The sequence below is a fragment of the Hevea brasiliensis genome, chromosome 12 (genome assembly GCF_030052815.1).
Source record: "Hevea brasiliensis isolate MT/VB/25A 57/8 chromosome 12, ASM3005281v1, whole genome shotgun sequence".
NCBI classification, from domain to species: Eukaryota; Viridiplantae; Streptophyta; class Magnoliopsida; order Malpighiales; family Euphorbiaceae; genus Hevea; species Hevea brasiliensis.
The window spans coordinates 3955118-3978381 of record NC_079504.1 but is presented as its reverse complement, the minus strand read 5'-3'; the positions used below and the strand labels follow the sequence as shown (position 1 = coordinate 3978381).

The 23264-nt window shown below is 34.5% G+C and overlaps 2 protein-coding genes and 1 non-coding gene across 11 annotated transcripts; 2 read left to right on the top strand and 1 right to left on the bottom strand.

Moving 5' to 3' along the window:
* Positions 1 to 70: 70 nt before the first annotated feature.
* On the bottom strand, positions 71 to 6505 carry LOC110640809 (serine carboxypeptidase 1). 6 transcript variants are annotated; one of them, XM_058130867.1, is made up of 11 exons: positions 6076 to 6505; positions 5367 to 5989; positions 4975 to 5080; positions 3572 to 4903; positions 2028 to 2135; positions 1612 to 1883; positions 1269 to 1520; positions 961 to 1067; positions 682 to 774; positions 458 to 563; positions 71 to 372 (listed from the first exon to the last, which is right to left on the bottom strand). In XM_058130867.1, exons 4-11 carry the CDS (start codon positions 3957 to 3959, stop codon positions 217 to 219), a joined length of 1482 nt encoding a protein of 493 aa, XP_057986850.1. In that variant the 5' UTR covers positions 3960 to 4903; positions 4975 to 5080; positions 5367 to 5989; positions 6076 to 6505; the 3' UTR covers positions 71 to 216. The 6 variants fall into 6 exon arrangements, with proteins under 6 accessions (XP_057986850.1, XP_021648001.2, XP_057986851.1 ...); XM_021792309.2 differs by having other exon boundaries at positions 3572 to 5080; positions 5367 to 5456; positions 5567 to 5989; XM_058130868.1 differs by having other exon boundaries at positions 5567 to 5989.
* A 144-nt stretch (positions 6506 to 6649) lies between these two features.
* Positions 6650 to 6722, top strand: TRNAF-GAA (transfer RNA phenylalanine (anticodon GAA)). The gene has a single exon. It is a non-coding gene; the product is annotated as a tRNA-Phe (tRNA).
* Positions 6723 to 13798: 7076 nt separating this feature from the next.
* On the top strand, positions 13799 to 18351 carry LOC110640814 (uncharacterized). Of its 4 annotated transcripts, XM_058130863.1 has the most exons (13): positions 13799 to 14260; positions 14377 to 14474; positions 14955 to 15062; positions 15169 to 15285; positions 15629 to 15884; positions 15980 to 16137; positions 16216 to 16577; positions 16679 to 16778; positions 16956 to 17015; positions 17141 to 17224; positions 17319 to 17435; positions 17534 to 17756; positions 18211 to 18351. In XM_058130863.1, exons 2-13 carry the CDS (start codon positions 14415 to 14417, stop codon positions 18231 to 18233), a joined length of 1668 nt encoding a protein of 555 aa, XP_057986846.1. In that variant the 5' UTR covers positions 13799 to 14260; positions 14377 to 14414; the 3' UTR covers positions 18234 to 18351. The 4 variants fall into 4 exon arrangements, with proteins under 4 accessions (XP_057986846.1, XP_057986844.1, XP_057986845.1 ...); XM_058130861.1 differs by lacking the exon at positions 18211 to 18351 and having other exon boundaries at positions 17534 to 17993; XM_058130862.1 differs by lacking the exon at positions 18211 to 18351 and having other exon boundaries at positions 13800 to 14260; positions 14386 to 14474; positions 17534 to 17993.
* Positions 18352 to 23264: the final 4913 nt, after the last annotated feature.

Sequence of the window (23264 nt, the reverse complement as noted above, 5' to 3'; positions counted from 1 at the left end):
ATTGAAAAACTTTCACAATTATGTTTGTATTTACCTGCTATACCATGATATTTTGAAATGTACATCTGTCTAGTGTACCAGGAAACGATCATATATTTGATAATCTGTTCTTTAGCAGAATTGAAGATAAATTTTACAAGCAGAACCTGATCATGTTCTTGTAAAAGTAACAGGAATAAAAATGATGAGATAATTGTCATATGGAATGGCTTCCATTCAGTGGTTTCCTTGAGAGGAAGGAGGAATTGTTCCCTGAAGGAAAGAGTATATCATGGTTAGAGCTCTCTCTGGTTGGTAGCTGGGAACGGTATGCCCGGATCCTCTGACTGTGACGAATGTGAGCCCTTGGTACTCCTCCACATATCCTCCAACCTGAAACCGTTATTGTATTGAAATAATACATGAAGTAGTTCTTGCTTTGGGTTTTAATGATGGGTGGGAAATTATCAGAATTTACCTCATTACTGGTGTACCACGGATGCCAAGCCGTGTCGATTGCAAGTTTGAAGGTTTTTATGGCGTACCTAGATGTTGTTACTGATACTACTGAATCTACGTCGCCACTGCAGATCTCATTTTGAACGCGGTTCAAGCATTAGGATTTGCAATTTATTATATGAAATGAAATGATATTCTGGTGAGAAAATAACTTCTAATTGGTCTTGCCAAGTGGTGACTCACCTGTATATCCACAATCTTATCCCGCCTGCCATTAGCTGCTGGATGGTGGGTAAAATTGTTGGTGGACTGTCCGTCCATTGTACTAGATGACCTCTGCTCACCAGGTGGCAACCAATTTATTAGACTTCAAATTTAATTATATTCATTATAATTATAAACCAAAGGATTTTTAACTCTTTTATAATTAACGAGGGTAATAAAAAATTGACAAAAAAAAAGGGGGAAACATTGAAGGGAAGGTATGCGGATTCAAGTTATGCTATGCAATGCAGTGCCTACCCGCAAGCCTCCCACTCCGTGGCCTCTGCATGAAGAGCTGTTTGCACCTCGGCTAGATTTAGATAAGACAGTACATAGTCACTGGAGCAGGGGTCGAAATCTTTGACCTAATGATAAAAAAAAATAATAATAAAATAAATAAATATATAACAAGGTTCATCTTTTGCTTCAGCTGCTTAATTGATAACTGATGGTTGAGAACTCATGAAATACTAGATAAAAAAAAAAGCCATGAAATGGATTTTTTTTTTCTTAAATTTTATTTTATTATCCTGGAATATGAATTGGTGATCTCCATGAACACTTACAGAACCAGGTGAGCCAGATTTTGGTGCTGATTGATTGCAGAATGGTGCATAAATGTTGTAAGCGTCAAGGTCCCCAACTTCCTCATCGCCCAGGTCCTGATATTTATTGCAGATGCTCGAGAAATTCCCAGTAACGAAGTCACAGTACTTGTTGATTCCTGCATTGGTTTCGTCAGAATTCAGAGCATGCGTCCAGTAATAATCATATGTTCCCTTCACGCCAGTGTTATCATCTATCCATGCATTCCCAATCTGTACCATTAAAAAGTTAGCTTCTTAAGATTTAAGGGAGGAATGAATAGACAAGAAAAAAAGGTTGGATTTTTATGGAATATGAACTCACAGCAATGCCTTTAAGGTTGATGATGGTCTGATTTGTGCTATTGTTATTCGAGAGGATTGTGTAAGCAAGTTGGGGTACATAATGACCAGCGTAACTCTCCCCAGTTATGTAAAAGTCGCGACTTTTATATTGGGGGAACCTCTCCAGCCAATTCACCAGAAAAGTGTAAGAATCCTCAGCTGTTTTCTTGTCGCCGGTGGTATAATCTGAGGAAGTGTTTGAATACGAAAACCCAACTCCGGCAGGGGATTCCAAGAAGATGACGTTTGCAACTGCCAAATTTTACCCTTCATTAATGCGGATAATATGTTCGATAAAATATATGAAGATTAAGAATTTGAGACGGTAAGTATCTCGATCATCAATTTTATTTCAACATATTATCATTTCTTTGACAATTAGAAAAGAATTGCTACCATTGTTCCAAGCATACTCATTTCTGTATAGTGTCTTTCCGTCACTGTTGACTCTGAAAGGTCCCAATTCTTCCATGGCTCCAAATCCTAGAGATGAGCATCCAGGTCCTGTACAATAAAACATCATCACGTTGTTTGTTCATGAGACCACTTCTTTTTTCTACAGACGGCAGCAACTATGCACTCAATGAGGACAAGGGTGAGGTGTCACGGGAGTTCTCTAGTTTGCTATATATTACGTTATTGTTTGCCATGGTCTGCTTGTGTTAAACGTGGGTACTGGGATGGGAGCTACATGTTGGGTAAGTTCTATTTCTTACTATTACGCTGATTTAAAACTTTTAGAGCTCCGTTGTGAAAGAGATTAGAAGTAACCATTTAGAAATGTTTTGCATAGATGGACTTTAGGTGTACTTTGCTACAATGATTTTCATGTTAGGGAAAAAGTTGAAGTTCATATTTGTTTAGGAAGCAACTCACATGCTCTCAAGGAGATTCAAAAATGGCAGAAAATGAATATTGACTGACATGGAATGACAGGTGAAAAACTGTGACAATGACTACAATAGAAATAGAAGCGCTAGTAAATTATGTTTTAGAGATAGCATCAAGTGTATTAGTGGCGAAAGTTGTTGGCATTATAATGTTTCCAGATAACTGGCTAGCCATTGTCCCCAGTTTGAAAAAACAAGATTCCCAAGAGGGGTCGATATCAATGTCATGAAACAGTGTTCCTTCTAATGGTTACATTGATTGAATCTTTGAAGTTGAAACTGTCAAATGAAGATGTCCCAAATAGTGTAAAATGTATAATCAGCCCTCGAAAGTGCAGAGCTTTAAAATCATCCAAGTAAAGTTATTTGACCAAGAATTGTTCTTGAGTTTTGACTCATAATTTAGTTTGAGAATAATTGCTTTCATTATATCAGTGTGCCTTATCTTGGAAAAGCACTAGTTAATGTTGGTAATAGAAAAGCCCAGTAGGAAATTGGGGATTTCCTGGGCCTTGCTCTCCTGATCATTGACCATGAGCAATTTGATTACCTCCTCCTAAGCTAGTCTGGCTCTTCTTGGTGGAGTTTTGGGTTGAAAACGTCACTTTCTTATGGAATTGTAATGTGGATTTAAGTGCTAAGCGCACTTCGAAAATGATCATGCTGGTAGTTTAGTGCTTGAAACAGAAGGAGTTGGATATGAGCCACCAAGTTCGCCTTTGGAGTTGGCAAGTGCAGGCTCTTAACTTTCCTCATTTGAGAATCCCACTCCAGTTAGTGCGAGTCCTATTTTTTCATAAGTTTGAACAAGCCAGGGAAGCTCTATATGCCTTTCTTCTTTTATGTGTGTATGAACACACATGAGATGTAGATGCATGCAAATGAAGAATATGAAGGAAATCTTAAGGCCTATTTATCGTTTGTATGTTACTATCAACATGCTTAGATGATCCTACAGTATATAGACTACTAAAAAAGCGGTGTATCTAGTTTTTATTTTCCTACTTCCCTGTGCCATTGCTAGTTAAAATAGGAGTAGTATTGTATTACCTCCATTCAGCCATAAAACCAGTGGTTTGGTGGAAGAATTCTGAGGTGACTCAACAAAATAATAGAACAGCGCCCTTCCATTCTTGGGATCAACTGTAACAAATCCTGCATACTGATTAAAATCCACTCCTTTGGGCTGTCCGGGCAAAGTATCAATCTTGTCAGCTTCCATCAATCCATCCTGGGAACCTATATATACCGATGATAGAGGCCTGTATGCTCCATCTTCTTTATTCCATGACTCGGTGTGAGAAGCAGAGTTGAGTTTCTGAGATCTGATAAACTTGCGGAGGTTGTTTATCTGGTTGGCATTGCAAAAAGTGTGGATAGCCAACAGGTGGAAAGAAAGAAGCAACAACAGCAATGATTTGAGGGTTGTTACTTCCATTTTCTTGGTGCCAGAAAGTTATAGTTTAGTTTGCCAAGGGCTTGAGCTATTTATATATAAGCACTAAAGAAATAACTGTCTAGGGTGATAATACTGATGGGTTCTGTTACATACTGCATCAGTAGATACAACTTGTAGCAATTACCTAGAAATATTATGGGGCTGAGTGTCCTTATTGCATTATAGTCCAACGGGGAACTTTCCCCTTACTTTTTCTTTGGCATACAAGGAAAATCTATTATATTTTTGAAGTAGTTGTGCCTGCATTTGTCCTTCTTTGTTTAGATACCGGCTGAAGGGAAAGGCCTTTTGTCTAGTTCTTGTTGTCCTGATCCAAAAATACCGTCAAATGGATATCCATAGCAAGAAATTACATAATGATCTCTTTTACTTTAAAAAAGCTCCTCCCAAACAAAGGCAAAAGTGCATATTGCTTTGAGTAGTTGAAGAACTGGATGACAGGATGGAATGTGTTTGACAGGTCAATTGAATTCTTCATTTCCCTAGCTATAAGGAATCTAAACAACATGAATTCAAATGTCTCACCATACTAGGCTTTAATCGTCTAGCATCTCATATTTTAATGGACATTAGGGAAACTACAATGGAGAGCATCTCATATGAGGTACAAAACACAGCAGGGAATATAAATTCTTCATACTCCGTGCCAACATACATTGTCGTTGAACTATAGGATGGGAAAAGCAAGAAGCCTTCTGTGAACCATTCACTTTTGAATGATCATTTAATACACCAGAAACACTCTGTTATTCCCCTTCTCCATATGATTCGAACTCTGGTTCTTGAATCTTTAAGGTGAAGGTGGAAGCTTCCTTTGTAGGAACGAGTAGAGAACCAAAGCCTGCCTTGCAGGTGCCAAAATGTCCTGACCCCCTTATGGTCACAAAGGTTAGATTTTGGTATCCAGCAACATACCCACCAACCTTCACAGGCATTAATATTGTTTGATTGGCCATCAAGGGATATAATAAATAATAAGTTGTAGAAGTTTTACCTCCCCTTGGGCATACCAGGGACACCAGGCAGTCTTAACTGGTGATCCCAGTTTGTTAGTGGAATATCTTTTGCATGTTACTGGTAAAGCACCATCTTTATTGCCACTGCATATTATGTGTGGTTAATTTGGCCTAGTTAACATTTAGTAGCTTGAATCATTTGTACATATAATGAGGATAAACTTTTCAAATTCTTAACCTGTCTATCCACACACGAAGTCACATCTTAATCTTTCCAAACCCTATTTAATTTTCCACTGTTTTAAAACATAGGGAGAAACTCCAAAAAATAATTAATGATAGAAAAAGCCAAGGCTAGCAAGCATTAGACACAAACAACTAATAAAACCTCAAACTGTAGTTATAGCAGGTATATGATATGAGGTAGTACCTGCAGGATTCCCATGGATAAGGAATAGCAATAGCATTTGCACGTAGAGCCTTTTGTACTTGTGGAATGTTTATGTAGGAGTGGACATATCTAAAGATACAAGCATTACCTATCTAAAGATATCATGAATCTCCTCGAGTTAATTAAGGTTGATATATGTATATGAACTTCAAATTTCCACTATGAAGAACAAAACTTACAGCAATTCCCCTTGAGTTGATTTTGGTTTGGTTGGTTTGCTTCTTGTTGTGAAGGATTGCGTGAGCAAGCTGGGGAACAAAATGGCCTGCATAGCTTTCTCCAATTATAAATAATTCCCTGTTCTTGTACTCTGGAAATCTCTCTAACCAATTAACTAGAAATGTATAGGAATCTCCGGCATTTGTATTATCTCCGCTTGATTCATAGTCAGACGTGTTTGAATAAGAAAATCCAAAACCAGCAGGGGATTGAAGGAAGATAATGTTGGCATCTGAAAATAGCCCAGAATTTGTTAGCCTCTAAGTTACTTGGAGTACTCGCAGCTGCTACAAAAAGTGAAAAGAACAACAATATTCCAGGCGTATTCATTTCGATCCAGTAGTTCCATCATTGCTCATTTCCAAAAGAAGAGCAACCAAGCCCTGCCCATCAAAGCCACAATACCCATTAACGAAGTGGCGCTATGGGTTCAGAAAAAATGCCATATTAAGAGATATATGCATATTACCTCCATTAAGCCACAATACAAGAGGCTTGGAAGAAGAAGAGTTTTATGGTGACTCGACAAAATAATAAAACAGGCTCGCCCTGCATTAGGTTCCACAGCCACATACCCTAAGTACTGATCAAAGTCCACACACCACACCCTCTTCAGCGTCAGCTAGTCCTGGCAAATTTTAATCTTGTAGTTCTCTTTTGAGTCCAGGTTGAGGGTCTGCATACACCAGGGAGCACCCTTCAGATTTTTCTAAACCAAAAGCCGTCCATCTTGATTCGCCATAAGTGGGTGGAAATCTTTCTCTCTGTAGCAGTTCACAGAGCATGTGAATCACAAAAGTGAAATCAAAATGATGGAAGAAGAATTCGGCATTGATACTAGCATGTATTGCAATGTTGTGTGTGTGCATAAATTTTGTACGTAGTGGTTGATTTGGTCAGCTATTATAGACCTTTGTAGAAAGAAGAGGGATGGTTGATTTTTGTGTATTTGTTATTTTTGTAGCTGGCCTTCAACATTGTGATTTTTAGGCCGAATTCATCCTCGATATAAGTTAATAATCAATGGATTCTTAAGTCGTCTAGCGGGGATAGCTCAGTTGGGAGAGCGTCAGACTGAAGATCTGAAGGTCGCGTGTTCGATCCACGCTCACCGCAATTCTTTTGCTCTTTTACCTTTGCTTGATAGATCTGAGCCTACATAGGCTGAGTTTTGCTATTACTAAAATTTGAACTTGTCAGCAGCCTGCTATGGGCCTAAGTTTGTAGATCGGTTGAGATAAGAGAGTATTTGAGCCTATATGAGATAAGATTTGGACATGATGGATCAATTCAGGGCCCACTCAAGCATCTTGTGATGGGCCTCAATTTGGACATAGCGGCATTTTGGCTCGCTTATTTTTCTCCATTCCTTTTTGTATGTATTTTTTCTTTAATTTAATTTTGACTGAATGTACTTAAAGTGTAAATTTTCTTTTCATTTAGTTCCGATTGAAACTTAATATGAATATGATATTATTAACTAAAACTCATTACTACTTATTGTTATAATTTGATTATCTTAATTAGAGACTTCAAATTTATTACAATCACTTTGCTGCTTAAATATTTTAGTTAAAAAATATTAAAAATTAATTTAAAATTAAATTTAATATATTGTCATAAAAATTTAAAAATAATTAATTAAAATTTTCTAACTATAATTTTTAATAATATTTAAAATAAAGTTGTTTTTTCTTTAAAAAAAAAAAAGACTGTTTTAACTGCACTCTCTAATGTTCCTTTTCCTGAATTTTGAAGGTACGAGTAATTATATATTTTCATGTCCTATTAACAGGTTGCAGTTAGATGAACATGAATGTAACTTTATCATATGTGTCAGGTGAGAACCAAGGTTAGCAAAAGGTAAAAGCTCTCCCATCACAAGATTACCCTGCCTTTGCTGTGGACTTTTATGTCTCCTTCATGGATTTCTGTCTCAAGAATTCTTTTTTCTTTTCTTTTCTCCCCACTTTAGATGATGTCTACGGGAAATAATACTTTTCTTTTCCCTCCTACTTTCTTCTTTTCCTCAGCAACTTTATTGTTGTACACGAGCTGCACATTTCTCATCATTTGTATTATTTATTATTTTTAACCTAGAGAATGTGCAAATGTAGTGTAGACAGACATCACATACATTTCTTGCACTTCTTCTGTTTATGGGTATCAGAGAAACAAGATTTTCGTTTTTTTTTTTTTTTTCAATAATCCTATATTACCAACCAACAACACTGGCTTTGGCTTATTAAAACTGAAATCGTCTTTAAAATTATAAGGTTTTGAGTTGAAGTCTTAATTGAAATTAAATACAAATAAAAAAAAACTCACCCAAAATTCCCCGAGTTCGTGCAATGTTTGTTGACATAAAAACTGAAGGATCTGGCAAAAGCAGCTCCACTGGTGAGTGGTGACCACTTCGATTGCTAGCTGGGCCAGTTTACTCACATCTCATCATAAAGGCTAAGCAGGTATCAATTTGGAAATTTAATGATTGAGTGCAACATAATCAGCCATCATCCTTTAAATATTAGCGATCATCAATTAACGGTCAGATGATCTGAAAGTTCTAATTTTCAATAATTAAAAGTTCAAAAACTAAATATTAAAAATAGACTTTGAACTGCTTAACTAAATCAGACTCTTAAAATCTTGAAAATTGATTAATGAAGCATTCCATACGTTATATGTTGTGATATTTAATTAATTAAGTTCTTAATATTTAATCATGCTGTATTTTCCAGAGTTTTGGAATATGTATTCGTAATGCCATGCACCCATTTGTTCTCAATATGTTATGTAGCTGATGGGACTTACAAGTATAATAAGTCCAAGCCATTCTTTTTTGTGTATGCTATGCTATAATTATTAATCATCAAGCCATAAAATATGTATAGGAAAATCAAATTAAATTACTAGAATCACAAGAAATAAACTGTCAAAATTATTTACCAAGCATAATCCCAAACAACCTCTAATTCTGGATATATATTTTATAGAATTCGTATGATGACTTTGTTTGGAATCATGATTGAGAGATTAAAAAAATAATTTGATATCTTTGAAGTTTAATTTGCTATTGAGATCAGGGACGAGAGTTCTCTGTAGAGCTGGTCCTCCCATGCTCAAGTCTTTGTCGCACTCCAGAAAATCGAACTAGCCATGCACACATTACTATAACATCAATAATTTGCTTCCTACATTATTCCATGCCTAGTTGGTTACACTAACAAGAAACAGAAAAAATAGTTGAACCAGAGGCTTCCTTTAGACAATCCAAGAAAAAAAAATCATTGGATTTTCTAGCATTACAATGAAAGTGTGTTTCTTAACTTACCCACGAAACTCTTATACTTGAAATTTCTATGGAAAATGGATGAACCATTAGGAAGAGATACCTAGCTACCAAATCCTGAGGTAAATCAAGAGAGAAGCCGACACTCACTGCTCTATACACATCCCATCCAGCTATCCTTAGATTTCCATTCGATTTTGTCTGTGCTTTTGTCTCATTTTTTGTCTTCAGCCATTAATTTTCAGACCCTTTCTCTATATATGGTGTGAATTTTTGACAAGTAGATAACAGTCAATGGTAGATCTATGGCATATATAGGTAGGTTATGGTATGGAAGTGGATCTCAATTCTTTTTGATTCTTTCCAGGACCATCTGGTCTTTTGAACAACATGTGCATAGCAATTAAGTTGGGATTCACTCACCTATTATTTATTTTTTAAGATCTGGCACCTGGTACCATGATTAATGTCCACTTTACCATTTTTAATTAATGTCATGTGATAATGGAAGCTACTATGTTTAGTTAAACAGTACATATGCATCAGTCATGCATTCTTTATCTTAATGGTTGTAGATGTCCTGTCTATTGATTAGAGGACAGACCCTCTGGGAAGATTTGCCCCAGAAAGGCCAGCTGGCAACCCCAATTGAGAAAATCTCATTGTGAGCTAAATAAGGTCTAGTGGAAATAATAACAATTCTTGTTTGCTCCATTTTGATTTGATTACACCATGAATTGCATTTACATTAAGGAAGTATATATGATGATTCAGCTTTATTCTTCAATAATGGAGATTTGTGGGTGAAAGGCCAAAGAAAAGTGAAACAGCAATTAATCCATGCAGGTCCACCAAATGCTAAAGTGGCCTTTAATCTTCACCATTCAGTTTTTGAAGATGAAAGCAGAGACTTTTTACGTATAGCTGCTTTTTTGCCTTTCATCAGATTGCCACCCACCAAGTGCCTCTGTTTTCCATGTTCTATTTTGGCGTCATGCCCAGATAAAGTTGAGACACCAGAAACCCATGCATAGAGCCAACAGCTTCCATACACAATAGGACCACTTCTAGACCAATGCCCTTTGACTTTCATGGCTTCATCCCATGATTATTTGCATTGGAATTATATATTATATATGTCCTAGATTTTTCACCCATTATATCCTTAATTTCAATACACTATACTAAAAAAACAGGCTTAATGCCACAAAATTTTTTGTTGTAATTTTTGTACTTTTACAGCACATAAAAAAATTGTACTAATTATTCCATTTGATGCTTTCATTTTATTGTCATTGTCAAGGACACCTGAAATGAAAGAACCGGACCAACAAACACAGAACCTTGCAAACCTTGAGTCAACAAATTTAGAAATACTTGATCATCTCTGGTACTGTAATTAAATTCAAATAGCAAGATCTGTTTAATTTCATGTGCATTCAAGATTATATTGTCCTGTGACCAAATTATAAGAAATCAATAATAATCATCAATTATTATCGGATTGGTTTCATCAAAGAATTTTCCCTCTTTAACGGCTTTTATTTATATTTTGCAGGATTTTATTGATGAGAGAGGACTGAAATTTTTGGAGAATGAATTATATATTTACTAGTTTAGTGGTACTGGAATTTCGAAGTTTCAGTCGGAGTTAAATGTAAGAAAAAGAAGTAATTATACGATGCGAAAGAGTAGTATAAAGTGGGCTGAAACGAGGGGTCTGGAAACAGAGAAAAGAAGATCATACGAGAGCAATAGATAAGCTTTAGGTAAAGATTAAAGCAGCAGTACAATCATTCTGGAATTCTGACCATCAACACCAACTCATCATCCAAGTCCTCGCACTGAAAAGCTTTCAAAAGCCATACATATATATTGTGCACTTTTTTCATATGCATATTTTTTATAGGGAAGACATGCGTAAAAATAGATGATCAGTAAGTGTCTTTCTGCAAAGAAATGAGGGGATGACTTGTGTGGGGTATAGTCCTTATGGAAACCGGAGCACCCATCATCACATCTCCTAATTAATTAAATTGCTATTAATCCTAAGACCACACACCGATCAACAAATGAAAATTGAAACCACCCCATTTTCAGCTCTTATATGAAGCAAGTTTCTGGTGGATTGATAATTAGTAAATGACCCATCATGATCATCATTCCCCTGCAGGTCTCAGGTTTCTCATTAAAGACCTACCAAAATTTCTCTTTTCAGAGCCGAGCACCAGTCACCATCTTTTATTGCATGCGCACATGACTTATTCCAGGCCAAGAATGTACATACAAGAATCATTAAAAGGAAAAACTTCTGACCAAGCTAATACTATTCGTCGCTTAGCACAACATCTTATCAATGAAAGTGGATTGAAAATTTGAGCTAATTGCTAGTTAGAGCGGCTTGATGGTATGTTGGGATCTTTAGTTGTTCTAGGTAGGGTGCATGATGTGATGAAAAGCATAAATGTGGAAGAGAAATGTTGGTACTTTTGTAGGACCAAATGTCTTGTTTGGTAATGAAAATGGTGGCAGACTCGTCCAAAAGATTCTCGCACAGACTTCTTCAACCATAGGGCGGAAATAGTTGCCATGGATGAAGTCAGGCCTGTCATCCAGAGCCACAAGGCACAAAGCCAGGATTCATCATCTCATTAGTACGATATGGTTAAGTTGAATCCAAACAACCCCTACCCTCATTATCACATTGTGATTGGAAATTTCTTTTTTACTTAATAAAATTAAATATCTTTTCTAGACAATATAAATAAATATTGATAATAAAACACTTTAAAATAAAGAATTTTCTAATTAAAAATGAATTAAATTATTTTTTGTTATACCCACCGAATGCATATATTTTATTTCAAAAAACCCTATTAGATTGCTAGTAGTTGGGACCAAAAGCAAAATTCTTATCTTGAATGTATGTGGAGGGGGAATCATTGCTCGAAGCATTCATTATTGTCATTCAATAACAACGAAATTTCCCGAAATAATTCTTTGTACTAATTCTTCAGTACCAACACAAATACAAAATCTACTTAATTCCTCTACTTCTATTTTGTTTCCATCAGAATATATAGCTTTTATCAGAAATTATATATGTTTTTTTTTTTTTTGGTTTTCTAAACCTAATCTTTTGGATTTTAATTAATAGAATATTGAAATTGTTACTAATATTTATTGGAGATTCTTATAGGCATATTAAATAAAAACAATTAAAGGACAAAAAATATATATATATGCGAAATTCAAGAAAATTATGATATATTCTGACTCTATTAGTGAATTAGAAAATAGACATTTCACCTACCTGCAAATGAACAGCTTACTGCTGTGACGGTAGAGGCTTGCAAGAAACAATTTGTCTCCATATGTCTCTGATGCCTCAAACAATTAACAATTAATGGAAGGAGGAAAGAATCTTATATAGATTATGCAAAACCTAAATAGAAAAAGATATTAAAGAAAAAAAATAATATTTAGTTAGCTTATATATATATATACAAACAATTTCATTACATTTTATTAAATTAAATTTAAAAAAGACTAATTTTATTTCAGATAAACAATTAAGTAGCATTTCAATTTCATTGCTTAAAAATATCTTGGCGTATATAATTGTTGAAATCTAGCTGATTTGGGTTTGTCTCATTCTCATCTCACCCTCAAAAAAAGTAAGATTTTAAAAGAATTAAACGCGTAATAGTGGACAAATCATAAACAGCTAATTAAACATAAAGGTATTATTTAATACATTGTAGGTTGTACTCAAAGAGTCGCCACTCACTCGTCACGTGGTTGTGGGTAGTGAGTCCATTTCATCATTTCAATCTTTCACTTGAAGCCCACATATCCCTTCATTATAGCTCTCCCCAGCCAGAACTAGCCACACCCATCCATGTCCAATCCAAAAACTCCATTTCATTTGTTTACATAGTTTCATTGCTTGAGTGTGTCTAAAATTATGAGATTTTAAATTTAATTTTTAATATAAATTAATTATAAATAAAATAATATTATTTTGATTTAAAAAAAAAATTTAATTTTAAATCTCATCATTTTTATTATTTAATGAAAAAAACACACGTCTTTTTCATTCACATATCATTCGTTTGTGAAAAAAGAGATTTTGGCGAGCGGATAAGAGATAAAAGCTTAACAAGAACGCCAAACATTGCACGAGACGTGGGGTTTACATAATTCTTAGATTCCATACTTAGAGCTTTAGCTTTGTTTCCTTGCCCTGTTTAAATAGTTCCACATTTATGACACCAACTTCCATCTAAGCATTTCCCCGTTTTGGTATGCATAAATTGCTTTTTTTTTTTTTTTAATCCACAATAACTCAATGAATTGGAATTCGAAGTTTTAAACTTCAACCACTAATAATTAACGACAAACGTTAAGCAGAAGGAGCTATATTAATCCAACAAGCAGGATGTATATTAAATGAGAAAATGCCTGTAATAGTTGGACTTGGACCTCCTTTTAAATATTAAAAATTTCCAAAACCAAAAAATGTTTAGTTGGCAAACATGTGACTGAAGCAGCTTTTGGCCTTTTGCCTTGCAATGGCGTCCCGTAATCGCTCGCTCGTTCACTCACTCACTCACTCGCCCACCCATATCTTACCTTTAAACCCATCAGTTCACAACCAGCCAAATTCCAAACGATGGCCAATCAAATTCTGGTGTCAATTGATGAGACTCTTTCGCTTCCACCGTCAAACCTCAAACCCTGTTAAAATTATTTACGAATATTGGAGATTTTCCGTATCAGAAAAAGAATATGGACATTGTGGTCTGTTCAGGTAATGATCAGGGGCATTTCCGGAATGATGGAAAAAGGCATTCAAAGAATGTTTAAATGGGAGGCGCACGTTATTTCATGATGACGCAGAGAGAGAGAGAGAGAGACCACGGAACCTGTATGCGTTAGGAGCCTGCGTACGGCGCCATATTGCGCCCTGATGCCCATTTTGCCTTTTCTCTAGCAGAGCCAATCTGTTTCAAATTTCACCTTTCACCTTTCACCGCCCACATCCCTCTCTCTCTGCCACGCCGTTATAAAATCTTCCGACTTCGCATAAACAATTAACAATAGGATACAGCAGTGAAATCTCACTCTCTCTTTCTCTCTCTCCCTCTATTTCTCTCTCTATGTTGAGTTTTGAGTTCTGCACATACATACAAATAAACATTAAGAGCACTGAATTTCTTTGTTGTTTTAATCTGGGTGTGGTTGAATTTACTTCATGATGATCGAGAAATGCAGAGATTAAAAGTGACCTTGTAGTTATACTTGATTGTTGGGCATTGAATTTTCTTGGATTTCTCAAGGAATGAACTTTCTGTTGAAGGTATAGATATGAGTCTGGTCCTCTGCTTCTTAAATGCCATTCAATATGGAGTTGCGTTCTCCGATTCTGTTTCTTTTCGGTTCTGTGGTTGTTAACCAAGTTATTGATTGGGTTAGGATTCGCAGATTTAGAGGGAAGTGAAATATAGTAAAAGATGAATACGAGAGCCGGGACAAGGCTGCAGCCCATGAAAGGTCCAGTGAAGCCTGAAAAGGTAAGCTAATTTATCACACTAATCAATGTTTAAACAGTGTCCGTTTGATCTTGAATGTTCTTGTTTTTGTTAGTATCTGTTTTGAAAGAACGGTTTCTACTCTACATACTCTATCCAATCTAAATTCATTCAGAAGCTTAAAGATACTGGAAATCCCGATAAAGTGGCCATATTTGAGGGAAATCCGAAACGGTTTTCAAATAAATCTGTAAAAAAATAGAAAAGAAGAGACATTAATTTCCCTTAATTTTTAACGTAGATTTCTTTTGGACATGCCGGTCCCCTGCAGTCACCAAATTTTCTCTGCATAATCATGATATGTATGAATTATCTTTCTTTTGATTTACGTTCTTTCCTTTATGCTTCACTCTTCTTTGAACAGGATATTTCTTCAATTGATTTGATAAGCTAACTGTTATTACTCATTATTACTTTCTGCTTATCAATCTCTGTTGCCGATCAATCTCTGTTGCCGTGAAGGGTAAGGTCGAAAAGATATTGGGGAACAAGCAGAGAGATATCACGAAAGCTGCTAAAAAAAATCGACAAGCCTCAAGCAGAGAGAAGAAAATAGCACTGCAGCAAGATGTATAATCCTTCTTTGTTTATATTTATTTCTCAATTGACGTTTTATCAATACCCATCTACATCTTTTTTATAAAAATTAAAGAGTTCAAAATTGTAATTGTTTCAGGTTGATAAACTAAAGAAGCAGCTCAGGTACGAAGAGAATGTTCACAGAGCTTTGGAGCGAGCTTTTAACAGACCTTTGGGAGCTCTTCCTCGGCTTCCTCCTTATCTGCCTGCAGCTGTAAGTGATTCACAATCCCTTTATTTCTATCTTAGATTTTGTCTTCTTCCTTGTCCTTCTTCTATGAAAACAACAAAATGAAAAGAATCTTTTTTAAGGGGAACGCATTTACCATACATGCATGGACAAAATAATAGGAATTTCTTAATCATGAGTTGAGTAGGAATGGAAGAATCAAATGAAGAGATCTGTGCAGGAAAACAGAGCGACCCACCATTTTCAATTAATATTTTAATGGTCAACATGAAGATTAACCTCAATATTTACATGTTTTGTTATTAAATTCACTAACAAATGCAAATTATTCGAAGAGAATTTTGATTCTGGATTTTAGTTCTTCTAGACGCTAGAGCTTCTCGCAGAAGTAGCTGTTTTGGAAGAGGAAGTTGTTCGGCTTGAAGAACAGGTGGTGCATTTTAGGCAGGACTTGTATCAAGAAGCTGTCTACATTTCGAGCTCGAAGAAAAATGTGGAAAGTTTAGCAGATTTGTATGACCTGTCCCCAAATGAAAGTTCCAAACCAGAAAATGCCAAGACAATAGCTCGAAATTTAGGGGAATCCACAACATCCATAATCGGGCATTTGCCAACTCTTTCCGGTAAGTTGCAGGTCTCAACGAAATATACGTGGTTGCCACTATTGAAATTGCAACATTAACTTACTTTTTTTGTTCATTTTTTGTTGTTTTTATAGAAGATGGACAAGGGAAAGATAATCAGTTGTGTACTAATTCGGTGAAGCAGAACAAAAGTTCCTCAATCCATAAAGCTCAAAGAAGCAGAACTCCAGTGAAAAGACCTCCTGTCGACAATAAACCAGCTGAGAAGCATTTAAACCCTCAGAAATTGGAGGTCATTTATCTTGCAATAATCTCACCAATTTAATTAAAGTTGCAATTCTAAATTAACAAGAGTTTTATAATCATCCAGGTAGATTGTAAAGCGAGAGGCCAAGAAAACGCTGAAGCAAGAAGTGTTAGCTCTGCAGAAGAAAGGTTATCTGGAGATGACAACCCAAACAAGATTTCTGAGGACATTTTGAAATGCTTATCGACCATTTTCTTACGAATGAGCACAACAAAAAGTAGGCGTACTGCAGAGAATTTACCTTTCTTATCGACATTAGTGTCCCAAGAAAATGGTGAAGAAACTGAATATCGAGATCCTTATGGTATGTGTTCACAATTTGGGAAGAGAGATATTGGTCCATACAAGCATTTATTTGCTATAGAAGCTGGCACAATTAATCCAAACCGAACATCGAACTCTTTATTTCTACTTCATAGGCTCAAGTAAGTTCTCTTCTACATCAAATTTTATTGATTTCTTGACTTCTTTTCATCATGATATTCACAAATTGTATTTATGGTCAATCAATTTTCTGAATTCTCAGACTTCTACTTGGGAAACTTGCCTCTGTCAACTTGCAGAAGCTCACCCATCAAGAGAAGGTTGCGTTCTGGATAAACATTTACAACTCCTGCATGATGAATGTATGTGATGCCCCTCTTTGTATAGTTTTGGTGGCTTCTTATCTATCAAATTCCATATGATTTAGCTTCATCTATATTTGTCAATATATCTTTTCTTTCACATAGAAGCAAGTAATGCTATATATATGTGTTCTTATATTGATAGAAAGGACCACTTACCTTGCTATCTTGGTTCAGGCATTTCTAGAACATGGAATACCAGAAGGTCCTGAGATGATTGTTGAACTAATGCAACAGGTATGAAATATTTTCTGAATTGCAGTGAATTTGGCCTAGAAATAAATTAGAAAATTGAAAAGCAATATTCTCAAGTTTTATTTATAGCTTATACATTCTTGGTGATTCCATTTCTTAATATTTAGGCAACAATAAATGTTGGGGGACACTTGCTAAGTGCAATAACCATTGAACATTTCATCCTCAGACTACCTTATTACTCAAAATATGTCAGTGGTGCACGCAACAACTTGTTTTGCTAATTTCTTCTGTAAGTAATTAAAGACTTTCTGAGCTTAACTCTCTTTCCTGATTTACCATCAGACCTTATCAAAAGGAGCAAAAAATGATGAAATGACAGTGAGGAGCAAATTCGGATTAGAGTTATCTGAACCGTTAGTCACATTTGCACTTTCATGTGGAAGCTGGTCCTCCCCTGCTGTAAGTTTATGCAGAATTTCCATTGGTGTGATCTATTAATCTTCCAATTGATTTTATCACCATTGCTGTTACTGATCAATGTACATTGCCAAATGAAGGTGAGAGTGTACACTGCATCTCAGGTTGAGAACGAACTGGATGTGGCAAAAAGAGAGTATTTGCAGGCTGCAGTTGGAACTTCAACCAGAAAGTTTGCAATCCCAAAGTTGTTGGATTGGTATTTACTTGATTTTGCAAAGGACATGGAGTCATTGCTCGACTGGATCTGCCTTCAATTACCAGGCGAATTAGGGAAGGAAGCAATTAGGTGCCTTGATAGAGGTAAAATCGAGCCTCATTCCCAGTTTGTCCAAATTATGCCATATGAGTTCAGTTTTAGGTACCTTTTGTACACACAATGAATTTCCTTTTTTTTTTTTTTTTTAAACATTATTCTGGGGGAGTTGGTGTCTCATTTAGTCAAATTTTGTACACATCCTATAGGATAATATCAAAGCTAAATGTGTAATTATATCTTGTTGTAAGTACTTTGTAAAGAAAATCCATTATTCTCTCCAACCCATAATAATTTCATCTAACAAATGAAAAGCATATGCTATTGTTTTGTCCTAATCAATACGTATCAGCACAGCAGTTAGCAGGAAGGAGTTATTAGAGTTAGTAGGGTTTCAGTCAAATCATCCATGTATAATTCTCTACCTCTTTGATGGATGAAAAAGTTTCGAATTTCCAAGCCTGAGTGATAGGTTGACATGTTGCTTTTGTATTGATGTAGGGAAAAACAAACCTGGAAAGTGACTTGTTTGTGGCCCCATTTGGCATTTGTTACGCTGAAACTGCAATAACGACATTGTTTACTTCAAAAACGGCGTCATTTTAACCGAAAACGTCTTCCAATCACTCTTCTTTTCTTCAATGTCTCTTCTACTTTACCAAAAAGCGCATGGTCGAACTTTCTCCTCATAATGCTCACTTGCCCAGAACCCTCCTTAACCCAACTCTCTAACAACCACCAAGTTCTCTGCCATCACCACACCGTCCCCATCTGCCAATATATATATATATATATATATATATATATACACTATTCATTACCCTAAAGCAAAATATTATCCGGTTTAAAGTTTAAAAACTGGAATTTGAACTGTAAATTTTTTTTTTTAAATTGATTTTAATTTTATTTTAATATTGATTTAATTTCGGTTTTAATCAATCTAACATTTAAATTGTTTTCAATTTTTTATTTTTAAAATTAAAAAAAAAATCTTATTTTAATTCAAAATAGAACAGAATTAGTTAGTTCCAGTCTAATTTAAGGCTGATTTTGATCAATTAAATTTGAATCAATTTCAGTTATATCTGATTTTAAATCAGACCATGCGCAGACCTACGTATACCAAAATAAAATACGGGACAGGAGAAAATTTAAGAGTACTGAGCAAGAAGATCTGCAAATGATATCCATATGATCTCATCTGCAGTAGAAAGATGACAATCTACTGTAATCCCCAACTAGTTTAAGTTTTATATTATGGGCAAGTGAAGTTGTTTGATCTGACTTCACTTAAAAAAGGTATTGAATCTGAGTGCCTTTTGTGTAATTGATATGCCAACTACATTGAAAATGAAAACAAAGATGAAAGTCCAAAACAACGACACATTCATCAAAGAATATTAGCGTTAAACATTGAAACCTGAAACTTGTTAATAAACATCTTAAGTTACTGTAAAAATTAGAAGTGGGAGCAAATAATTGGCTAGCGCAGCTGAATAGGTTGATGGAATATAAAGTTTGTCCCACACTGAAGAAAAATAATTGAGGCAAGCAGGGTGGTCCAAACGTTTTGTAGCTTTATGGTGAATGAGGATTCATCTAGCAATTCATGTGAAGCAAAGATCAAAAGTGTTTTCCAAAAGTGAAGGATCACAATTCACAAGTCACACGTCACAAAAGCTAAACCCTGAATCGGCTGGTTCTCGTACGTGCTACAATTAAATCACCGCCACATCTTTTTGTTATCCAAGAGGATTGGCCTATGCCTTGCCTGGGTGTGGCCATACATAGCCCCGCCCAGACGCTGGTTCTGGCCCATAGAGGGAATAGATCTGAATAAGATTGGAGGGGACCGTTTTGATCTTGATTCAGTTCTTGAAGATTTTAATTTTGATTTAGTTTTAGTTTTAATTTTGGGTATTTGCCTATTGTGTGATGAACATGATGTAGTTCTTATTTTAAGCTGAATTGTGAGGGGACCATGGAAGGATAAAGGATTAGGCTGAATAAAGGTTTGAGTCCTTCCTTTACCTAACCTCTACTAGGCTCTATTTTGCAAACCACGTCACATGTGAAGTAATATCAATGCAGGTGAAAGTCTCACAGATTAAATATTTTTTTTTTTTACTATTACAGAGGGGGAAGACAAAAGGCTGAATTATCTTATCTTGTTATTTTCTTCTCTGATTTTTTTTTTTTTAACTGATTTTGTTTTATTTTCCCTCATTATGCCCTCATAACCGTTGCCGTTTTAACTTGCCAAATGCTAATGTGGTATTCAAAGCGTTTATTTCCTTCCATGTGGAGGAGATGCTCCACATTTAGGGTCAGAGATCAAACAAAGACTCATGGAAGATGGCCTACTAGCCCAGTTATAGTGGGCTAAAACCTGAACGTTACTCCTGGGAGAGCCCAATGAATGTTTCTCGTGTATTCAATATTGAGCCTCAATGAGAATGGACAGCCCACACACTCTGATGTTTTTTTGGCGGCGGCAAAACCAATGTATCCGAACCATATTTGGAAAATTATATGATGTTACTGCACCATGCAATTCAGTTATTGCATGGATTATAGAATGTGAATCTATTTTATTATGAAAAAAAACAAAAAGCATGTACTCCTGCAACACCAAATAAAATATAAAGAATTTTTATAAAAAAGAGAGTTTAATTTATGCCTAACCACTGATGAATTATATGACAAGAGGTAGTCATCTCCTTTCTTATCACAAAGGTGAATTATTTTAAAATAAGTAATTGGTAAGATTCGAACTCGAGAGATCTCTACTTTTTACATCTTAAAAATAAAAAAGACCAACCAAACTACCTTGATTGGCTGTTGATACTTTTTTTTTATACATTAGATGTGCAACTGTGTTCATACATATATATTTATAAAAAAAACTATATATATTATTCAAAATTAATGAAATACCCATGAAATTTTGAGTTCAAATGTTAAAATTAAATAAACTAAAACAAATTATCAATACGATTTTAACAGATGAATCCATCAAGGAAATTCCACAGAGACAGACAAGATATGAGAGTTCCATACACCATATAAATATGCCATGCGTATATATATATCCTTTAAGTTGTTGATGGTCTCTTTTGTTTTTTAGTACACTACCCTCAGAAAAATCCAACTATAAGAGTGTTAGGCTCTTAAATTAGTTATATGGATAGTACTTAAAATGGAGCCTCCCTATTGCAATCTTATTAACGTGCATGCAAATGAGATAAGGACTTGTACAATTATCCAAATTATAATTATTCACAATAATTGCACGAAATAATGACAATAATAAAAGCTTGATTTAAAAATGAAGTAAAAATTCGAAGCTATACAGTGGATATATATGTTATAATTTGGTTTAGATTTTGCAGAAATATTTACAATTGAATATTGGCACAATGTGTTCCCATGTCCTGAACGTACAACAAACACCCAGAGAGAGGCCGGCCAATCTTCCTCCACCATCAGCATTTTTATCCTCTTTTGCTTGTTTTACATTTCCTCTCTAGAAGATGTTCCATATATATATATATATATATATATATATATATATATATATGTTTAGTATTTCTATCCACATCAGTATTTTTAATATTTATTTATGGCGACTACATATATTACTAGAAGTTTATGAATTTGATATATATTAACGCTAATTAATAATATGAATTGTTTATCTCTTAAATTCTTAATGCGTAGGAAACAATATGAATATGGCTATGGGACAAAGCAGACAAGGCAAGAGAATTGTTATCTTCAATTTAATATATATTGGGATAAATTAAAATTTTTAAATGGTATATAAATTTAATAATCGAAAAAATTATTGTGAGATCATGTCAAAGTAGAATTGAAATACAATGTTCAGGTTCAGCTGCTTGTATAAAAATAATAATGAAGGGTATAGATGAAGCCAAAATTGTTAGAAAGATGACTAAATTTATTATATATGTTTTCCTTATAATAATATCTCAGTGATAATGAAGCGAAAAGGCGGACATATATAGAAAAAGTGGTATAATCCACCAACTCATGAAGATCATATTAGAAAATATTCTCTTTTAAAATCAAACAAAGAGGCTACTTATTTAAGTTATTATTGAAAAAATAAAGTTAATTTTAAATTAAATTTAATATATATACTAGCCATATTGATATTTTAAAAATAAATAAATAAAATTTTTAAAATTATTTTCAATAATATCTTTTTAAAAGTCAGATTAAAGTCATAATCTAAAAATAGACTCTAAATCGATCTTAGAAATTGGAGACACACGTACAAAAGAGCTTCTACCCCAATAATGTCGAAATCTAGAAGCATGAATTAGTCTAATTTAGAATTTAGCACATGTTCTGTGCATGTAAATAATTATACTTACTGGGTAAAATTATTTGATGGAATAATTAGTCCATCATCTAAAGCACGAGTAAATAATTTTGATTATGATTCAAGTCACATCCACACTCCCAAATTGGTGGGTACACCAAAACACCTGATTGCAAATACAGTTATTATTATTATTGTTGTTGTGGTGGTGGTGGTGTTGATTCCTAATTCTAAATTCTGGACAACAATCTTCTATTTTTATCTAACAAAATTAGGTTATATGCATTGAAGTGATAAAGTAAATTAAATTATTTTTAAAAATATGAAATTCTGAACAATAAATGTTAAATAAAAAATATATATATATTATTTAGAAAAGGTTACAAATGTTGACTGTCTCTAGAAGAGCAGTGCCTCCACCAACTAGAGTGGAAATAGTAACCTTGACTATTTTCCAGTTCTCTTTTCCTTAGCAATGATTTCAAAATCTGCCTTTTAAGCAGTCCTTCCCCTATAAAGTCACGTTTTTATTTCACAGTATACAATTATTCACCAACTTTATAAATTAAACATAATTTCAATTTCATAAAATTATATCAATTCATCTAAAAATTTGATTTTTAATTGGGAAAGGAGAACTTAAATCACCCAGTCAATTAAGCAAAATTATAATACATTTGAGAGAATGAAAATTCAAAAAGAATTAGCTAAATTAAGCAAAAATTATAAATATAGAGAATTATTTTGATCTATTTGCTCCTGATTTTATAATATATTTGAGAAGTAGCTTTGTCTAAAAAAACCCATTAGCTTGCATAACAAATCATTGATGAAAAAAGAACCAAAAGGTTGACCGCAAGCCAATAATTAATTTTATTCTATAATCGAACGTGGGGTGGTCAAGAAATTATTAATTAACATTTAATTATAATTTAAAATATGACATAACAAGCGACGTTCACAGCTCTTAAATCTTACAATATTACCTAATTAGATATGTCAGCCTGTTCCACATTCTTCTCCTCCAAGGAAAATGGACACCTTGGGTGGCTCACCTTAACACTCAACCTACTAAAATACAAATTATCAACAAAAAAAAGCCCATGTGAAATAAGAAAAAAACAGTAAGAAAATTACATTAATCTTTTTATTAGAAGGCGGCTGCTCCTATCTTATATGACTTCAAATGGTCAACATTATCATCTTG

Coding starts and splice junctions, on each gene's coding strand:
- LOC110640809 (XM_058130867.1), bottom strand. CDS start 3,959: ATGGAAGTAACAACCCTCAAATCATTGCTGTTGTTGCTTCTTTCTTTC. Junction 1,068..1,268: donor AATCTGGCTCACCTGGTTCT/GTAAGTGTTCAT, acceptor TTTTATCATTAG/GTCAAAGATTTCGACCCCTG. Junction 775..960: donor ACGGAGTGGGAGGCTTGCGG/GTAGGCACTGCA, acceptor CCTGGTGAGCAG/AGGTCATCTAGTACAATGGA.
- LOC110640814 (XM_058130861.1), top strand. CDS start 14,415: ATGAATACGAGAGCCGGGACAAGGCTGCAGCCCATGAAAGGTCCAGTG. Junction 14,475..14,954: donor GTCCAGTGAAGCCTGAAAAG/GTAAGCTAATTT, acceptor GTTGCCGTGAAG/GGTAAGGTCGAAAAGATATT. Junction 17,225..17,318: donor TACCTTATTACTCAAAATAT/GTCAGTGGTGCA, acceptor ATTTACCATCAG/ACCTTATCAAAAGGAGCAAA.